Here is an 8,164-nt window from a genome sequence, read left to right as displayed (position 1 = left end):
CTGTAGTGACATCTTTGCGTCAGGCCAATTTCAGCTCCTGATTTAACTTGCATCCGACATTCAGACTACTGTTTGGGGGCCTGTAGATGACTCCCAAGAGGGTCTTTTTACCCTTAGTATTTCGTAGCTCTATCCACACTGACTCTACATCCCCTGACTCTAGATCTCCCCGCGCAAGGGACTGAATATCCTCCCTAACCAACAAGGCCACCCCACCCCCTCTGCCCGTCAATCTGTCCTTAAGATAGCACGTGTAGCCTTGAATATTCATTTCCCAGACCCTGTCCACTTGAAGCCACGTCTCAGTTATCACCACAATATCGTATCTGCCAATTTCCAGAAGAGCCTCAAGCTCATCCATCTTATGTCTAATGCTTCGTGCATTCATGTATAGTATTTTTAATTTGTTACTGCTCTCACCCTTCCCATCAAGAATCTCTCAAGGCCCCATTGTCAGAACAAGAGGTGCAGGAAGCTGTGAGACAGTTCCAGAATGGGTCCTGACGGGCTCCCCACTGAGTTCTATAAGGAATTTATAAGAATATTGTCAGGGCCAATGATTAGTAGGTTTAATGACTCACATTGTCGTGGCCTCCTACCCCATCTCTAAGAAAGACGAACATCTCTCTCGTTCTTAAAAAAGGGAAGGCTCCAGAGGACTGTGTTTCCTATTGACCCATTTCACTCCTGAATGTCGACTTCAAAATCCTGTCCAAGACTCTGGCATTAAGGCTAGAAGCTGTACTGCCCTCCACAATTGAGGAGGATCAGATAGAGTTCATAAAAGGTCGCAGATCAACAGATAATGTCAGGAGATTAATTAACATGATCCAAGTATGTCAACAGCAATCAGTACAGGGATAGATGATTTCCTTCGATAGGAAAAAGGCATTTGACAGGGTTGAGTGGCCATATCTTTTTCATACTTTGAAGCAGTTTGGCCTGGGAGAGACCTTCATCTGGTGGGTGGAGGTTTTGTATAGTGAACCTCTTGCCGCGGTTCTCACCAATGGTGTACGGTCAAGCAATTTTAATATTTGTAGGGGTTGTTGACAGGGCTGTCCCTTGTCACCACTGGTGATTGCACTGCTGGCGAAGGCAATATGCAGGGAATCCAAAATAACCACTCCAGAAGTGGGGACAAAGTCACACAAGATTGCACTGTATGTGGATGACATTCTCGTCTTCTTAACAAACCCAACAGTCTCAGTGCCACACCTGAGACAATGTGTCAATCTTCTCAGGTTATAAAAACAGTTTGGGAAGCAAGAAGCCATACCCATGGCCATGCCTGATCCGGAGGGTGGATCACGGTTCCCCTTCAGATGGTCGCAAGAAGGCTTTCTCTACTTAGGTATACTTATTACTCCCATTTTTGATCAGCTATTTAAAGCCAATTTTGCCCATTTAATCAACAGAATCAAGCAGGACCTTCGTAAATGGGAGGTACTTCCAATTTCTTGGTTAGGTCAAATGGCCCTCATTAAAATGAACATTCAGCCCTGCCTGTTGTATCCTATGCGAATGTTTCCTCTACTTTTTCCTAAGCAAATATTTAGAAGACTGAGCGGCTGGTTTAGTTCTTTTATCTGGGATCGTAAGCGGCCCCTAATTAAACTGACTAAATTGCAGTTACCTTACAGACTGGGAGGAGTGGGCCTCCCAGATATCAAAAACTAATCTGTTAAACTCCTTGCTATCTTACGTGAACGAATGGGCCGGGGGACCCTCACTCACTTTGGTTGGAAATCAAAGCATCTCAGACAAGATGCCCCCTTATTAGCCTTCTGTTCTTAGACAAAATGAGAACAATTAAGGAATATTGCCATAGCCCAATAGTGTCAAGGCGTGGAGGGCAATGCATTAGAGTGAGGGCAATATTGCCAAAACATCATTTTTGACATGCTGGGCTTTCAGCCACGGATAATGGACTCTGGGTTTAAACTATGGGCAGCTAGGGGCATGTCTTACCTGGGTGATTTATTCGAAGGGGACACATTTATATCCTTTGACCAGTTGGCTTGAAATTTGAATTGTCCAGTATGGACCTCCTTTGTTTCTTTCAAATTAGAAACTTCACACAAAAAGAGACCAGACTTCTAACTGATTCTTATAGGTGCGACATGGAGAAGAGGGGGTTGAGTGCTGAGGATACATTATCTGTTAGCAACGCTTATCATCTATTGGGAGAGGGTCCCTTGGACGAGACTGAACGACTCTGTAAGATATGGGAGAGGGAATTGGACGTTGAGATCTCTTCTGAAATATGGGAGGATATCTGGGAAAATGCAACAAGGACTCGATTTGCAAAGGACCCACATCTTGCAATTGAAGATTCTCTACAAGGTCCATCTAGCCCCAGACCACCTTGCTAAATTTAAAGCGGGAACATCTCCAAGGTCTCCTAAATGTAAAGTGAGCTTGGGCACTCTTACTCATTGTCTTTGGTCCTGCCACAGACTGTGAGCATACTGGAATGCTATGGTAGGCGAAATAGAGGAGGTCTTGGGGACGGAGTTGGAGATGGACCTGGTATCTCTTTTTCGTGGCTTTGTTAATTCACTTTAATCAGACAGACACAAAATAAGGCTTTTCAGTATACTTTTTTTTGCCAGAAAGAACACTCAATTAGGGTGGGTGTCAGAAGATCCCCTGGGGCTGGCAGACTGGCGTAAGCTGGTCATAGAGCACATCCCCTTGGACCTCCTTCAGACTATGGTGCACCATAAAACTGAATTTCTATAAGACATGGTGGCCCTTTCTGAACTACCTGGGTACAGATTTGTCCACCATAATAATAAGAGCCTTTATATAGCTATGGCAATTCTATGTAAAGAATCTGGTATCCAGAGGGGAGGAACTACAAACATATGAAGGTGTATAAATTCATGCGTTCGATGATCGAGGGCTATTGCTTTGTTTTGCTGAGCTGTGTAATGGTTATCATTATTACTATTGTTAAGACTTTTCTTTTTTAGCTTAGTTATTAGTTGATATTTATGTAATTAACAGGTTTGTTTTTTAATATTAGTTTGAATTGTTTGGTTTTGTATTTGTTGTAATACTCAAAAGAAAAAAAAATGTTTTTTTCATAAAAATACATTAAAAAGAATACACAGACATTTTCCCCCCAAAAGAGATGCACCTGGCACATTCCAGTAACTTGCACAACTTGTCTATAATTCTGGTAAACCTACACAGTACATTCAATATGCTGTTTGACTATAATGCAACCGAAGTTAAATCTGACCATGTCCTAAATTGGTATATATACGTTAATCACTGATGTAAATGCTGGCTGAGATCATTCAACTTAACATGAAACAAATAGCAAACCTTTCTAGTTTATTTAGCTCAGCTATTCACTGGATATCAGTGAGCAGCCAGCTTTCTAACTCTTGGGGAAAAAAAAATGTTCCAAATAACATGGACATAACTATAAGTACTAACTAATGTGCCTTAAGTTAATATTATGAATTATTGCAGAATCTTACCACTTATAACTTGTGAAAGCTGAGATTCATCATTTATGAAACCTTTCAAAGAATCATCGTTGATATTGTCACAGTCATCTTCATCGGAGGACACATATTCAGCTCCATCCAAGGAAAGCTCAGCCTCTTCATCAAGAAACTGTCGAGCAACATGCTAAAAATAAACCAAGACAACAGTCAACTAACTAGTATAAATTGCAAAACGTTACCAACCTAACCTTCCAGATACATGCCTTGGAAAAAAGAAAGTTGAGCTGCCCTGTATTAAAAAGACGACCTTTTATAGTTTGGTCACGTTACTGATACCATGAAACTGTTCTCATGCAAATTAATACACAAATATACATACGCATGTTATCTCTTTACTTAAAAGGCTTGAACACATAATTTAGGTGGGGACATCGGATTACTTTTTTGGATGACGTGTTAAAGCGCGACCCATCTGCTTGACCACATGGATGCAAAAGATCCTATGAGTCTACTCAAACATTTTCATAGAATCATAGGACTCCCACAGTGCACAAAGAGGATGCCACCCAGACACGCCCTACCCCCAACACTGGGGTTTTTACCATGGCTAACCATCAAACCTGCATATTGGATACTACAGGCAATTATTTTTTAAACATGGCCAATCCACCTAACCTGCACATCTTTGAACTGTGGGAGGAAACCGGAGCACCTGGATGAAACACACGCAGCAGTGGAGAGAACATGAAAGCTCCATACAGATGGAGATGAATCAAACCTGGGATCCTAGTGCTGTGAGGCAGCAATGCTAATCACTGTGCTGCCTTGTGTCCCCATGTCTTGGTCAACAATCAAGTAACATATCAACAGGACATCATGGGAACATTGCACAGATTTGTTGCTGCATTTGCCTCCACTTAAAAGCAGTTAAGACAAAAGATTTCAGGTCATCAAGAATGTGGGATGTGTCACATGTCATTTTCTTACTCTTGCAAATCTGCACAAAGAATTAGATTGGAAAAAATGCCACACTAAACATTCTGCAGAAGTTCATAATAGTTTTCCACAATTGAATTCTTATGTCAGAAAGTGCTAAAGTTAAATTTAGTGCCTCAAGGTACTTTATTATTTAAAATTTCCATACAAATGTAATGTGTTGTTGCAGTAATTATATGCATAGAAGATCATTTGAGTGCCAGGTTAAAATAAATCATTCCTCTCAACTTTGAATTTTTCCAGATCCAATCTTACTTCGCCCATAACAACTTCATAATTCAGGCTACTTGGTTTTACACTGGTAAAAAGAAGCCTTGATCAATTTTGTTACAATGGCTGTCCAACTGGTTCGTTATTTAATTCAAAGTTCATGGGAAGTGGGCATCACTGCTAAGGCCAGCAATTACTGCCTGTCCCTAATTGCATTTAAGGTGAGTGGCTTGCTAGGCCATTTCAGAAAGCAATTCAGATTCAACCAAAGAAATTGCTGGAAATTTTCAGATCTGGCAGCATTTGAGAAGAGAAATCAGAGTTAACGTTTCGAATCCAGTGACCCTTCTTCAGAACTGATGGTAGTTAGGAAAAGGATTTTTTTTTTATGTAGAAGATAGGGTGAACACTAAATGATAAATGGAGATAGAACTCACAGAAAAAGAAGAAGAAAAAAAAGAGTTGGACAGACAAAGGATTGGATATAGATCAGCCCAGGTTGATTGACTGATTTATTATCACATGTATCTAAATACAGTGAAAAGCTTTATTTAAGAGCAGTCCAGGCATACTAAGCAAGAACATACAGATCATAAGGTAAAAAAGAAACTTGGACAAAGACATATAGGTTAAATCGCACAGGGCGTGCACTAGGCAAGATCAACATTAGCAAGTTAGAGAGTCCATCCATCAGTCTAACAACAGCAGGGAAGAAGCTGGCCCATGCATTCAAGCATCTCTATCTTCTGCCTGACAGAAGAGGTTGAAGGAGAGCAATACTGGGGCACGATGGCTCTTTGATGATATTGGCAGCCTTTCCGCATGTAAATGGAGTCCATGGGTGGAAGGTTGGCTTCTGTAATGGTCTGGGCTGTGTATACAAACTTCTGTAGTTTTTTGGCAGAGTAGTTGCCCTATCAGGTCGTTATGCATCCAGATACTTTGCTTTCTATGGTGCATCTGTAAAAGTTGGTGAGGGACCTTGAGGACATGCTAAATTTCCTGAGCTGCCTTCTTGACCGTCGCATCTATGTGGAAAGTCCAGGATAGATTGTCAGTTATTGCCACTCCTAGGCACTTTACAGTCTCCACCCTCTCAACCTCAGCTGCATTAATGTAGCTGGGAGCTTCTTTCAGAAGTCAATGTTCAGTTCTTTAGTTTTGCCGAAATTGAGAGAGGGGTTATTCTCAATGCACCCCATCATCAAGCCCTCTATCTCCTTTCTGTATTCTGACTCATCGTTGTTTGATTTCTGTCCTACCACAGTCGTGTCATCAGCAAATTTGAAGATGGCATTCATTCATAATTTGGCAACAGAGTCATGGGTGTACAGGGATTACAGCAGGGGGCTGAGAACATATCCTTGGATGGGGGTTGGGGGGACTCGTGTTCAGTGCTATTGTGGAGCAGGTGCAATTGTCTATCTTCACTGCTTGTAGTCAGTGGGTCAGAAAGCTAAGGATCCAGTTGCAGAAGGTGGAGCTGAGGCAGAGGTCTCAGAGTTTTGAGGTCAGTCTGGAGGGGACAATGGTGTTGAAGGCTGAGCTACAATCGATTAGCAGGCATCTAATGCTGCCTAGGTGTTCCAGGGATGAGTGTAGGGATTAATTTTTAAAACCAATCAGTGTAGCATGGAACATTGACTAGCTGTAATCAGATGAGAATCGAAAACCAAAAGCATACCATTTTACCATGGCTTCTATAGTAATCTTGTTTTTAATACACTCACCACTTTGTTTGCATTTAGGGGTAGAAAATTTAACATGGTAAAGTTATTTACTTGTAACCTACAGAACAGATTATAATCAACAGTTTAGTTATTAGTGGCTGAAGGGAAAAGTGGCTAAAGGAAAAAATGCCTTGGAATAAACATGTTCATTCTCTTATACTCAAATCTTGTGATTATTCTGCCAGAGAAGTTAGATAATTCATTTATATGAATACAGCAACTTGAAAGCAACATGATTTGCCCAAGGCAACATTTCCATGGCAGCCATTTTTTTTTTTTAAATTGCACAAATCAAATTCAAAGGTTATCAAATTCAAAAATTATAAATTCTTTAACTATCCAATAACTAATTTTGTAAAATCTTTAATTTGTTCTAAAAATATCAGGTGTTTGTACTGGTCCTGTGTGATAATAATACATCTTATACCAAATCAGTGGTCTACAACTTCTAAAATAGATCAAATACTGCATATTGCAGTAATTGAATATGCAACTAAAACTGTACCTACCTCTCGCCTCCGGGATTGATGAATATTTCTAAACAATTTGGCACCATTATTATTCTTGCTTGAAGTTTCTTTAAAATCATCATCTTCACTGTCTGTGAAGCCTAACTGAGAAATTAAGCAATCCAAAGATCAAGATTTAATTATTTTTTCATCCAAATGTTTAGTTGACACTTCAATGATATATACAAAAGACCAACTGCGAACGAGTGGAAATTAGGAAATATTTTACTAATAAATGTAATGTCACTGCAAACTACCAGGAGCAATTCCTACAATTCAAAAGCTATAATTCTAGATCTGAAACATATTGAGTAATGGCTTCATGCAGAACCTTTTATCAAACAGCTATGTGTAGAGAATCGCAGTGCTACAGGTAATAAAAACCATCAACTCTTTGAGTATTAGTTGTTCTTATATTTGAATAGTTGTAAATTACTGTCATATACTTACTTTAATCACATATCTAGACTTTCAAATTGATAATGGCAACAGTTTTAAAGTAAAAGGAAAATTACATTGCACTAGCATCAGACTGAATTTCTAGAAAAAAACGTAACTCTGTTTTTCATATACAGTAGCGCCTCGACTTACGAACTTAATCCGTTCGCGAACTGAATCAATTTTTCCCATTGTTCGGATAGCGTAAGAATGCTTGGACGGCTGTTCACAGCGCACGCACCAAAGACGAACTGAATGAGATCACGCGGGGCCTGAGAGCTTTTGCATTCAACAAGCATGTAGCAAAGCAGAACAATGAAACCACGTGGTCGCACACGGGCTTTTTGCGTTCGTACCGTGAATTTCGTACGTACATTGAAGCAAAATTTTATATATAATCCAGTTCATAAACTGATTTGTTCATGAACGGGGTCGTTCGTATGTCGAGGTGCTACTATACTTCTAAGAAATATCGAGGCAAACTCCCAAATATAATTAGAAAACATTCAGTGACACAGTTGACTTTAACCCCTATAATAATGAATAATGGGTTCAAATCCCAGTAGGAGAAAGTGAGGTCTGCAGATGCTGGAGATCAGAGCTGAAAATGTGTTGCTGGAAAAGCGCAGCAGGTCAGGCAGCATCCAGGGAACAGGAGAATCGACGTTTCGGGCATTAGCCCTTCTTCAGGAATGAGGAAAGTTTGTCCAGCAGGCTAAGATAAAAGGTAGGGAGGAGGGACTTGGGGGAGGGGCGTCGGAAATGTGATAGGTGGAAAAAGGTCAAGGTGAGGGTGATAGGACAGATTGGGGTGGGG

At 40.4% G+C, this 8,164-nt stretch overlaps 1 protein-coding gene across 7 annotated transcripts in view; it reads right to left on the bottom strand.

The window, feature by feature from the left end:
- The window catches only part of fancm (FA complementation group M), a 172,992-nt gene that overhangs the window by 35,404 nt on the left and 129,424 nt on the right, over positions 1-8,164 (bottom strand). For 4 of the 7 annotated variants that reach the window (XM_043697323.1, XM_043697322.1, XM_043697327.1 and 1 more), the window contains 2 exons: positions 6,910-7,014; positions 3,495-3,648 (listed from right to left, as the gene is read on the bottom strand). In XM_043697323.1, coding sequence (XP_043553258.1) covers positions 3,495-3,648; positions 6,910-7,014 — 259 coding nt within the window. Of the gene's footprint in view, positions 1-3,494; positions 3,649-3,723; positions 4,462-6,909; positions 7,015-8,164 lie in introns of those variants that run through there. The other 3 variants (XM_043697329.1, XM_043697330.1, XM_043697328.1) reach the window with 3 other exon arrangements.

Source organism: Chiloscyllium plagiosum, chromosome 10 (assembly GCF_004010195.1).
Source record: "Chiloscyllium plagiosum isolate BGI_BamShark_2017 chromosome 10, ASM401019v2, whole genome shotgun sequence".
NCBI classification, from domain to species: Eukaryota; Metazoa; Chordata; class Chondrichthyes; order Orectolobiformes; family Hemiscylliidae; genus Chiloscyllium; species Chiloscyllium plagiosum.
Note: the sequence above shows the minus strand (reverse complement) of the source record. Positions and strands in the feature narration are given on the sequence as shown.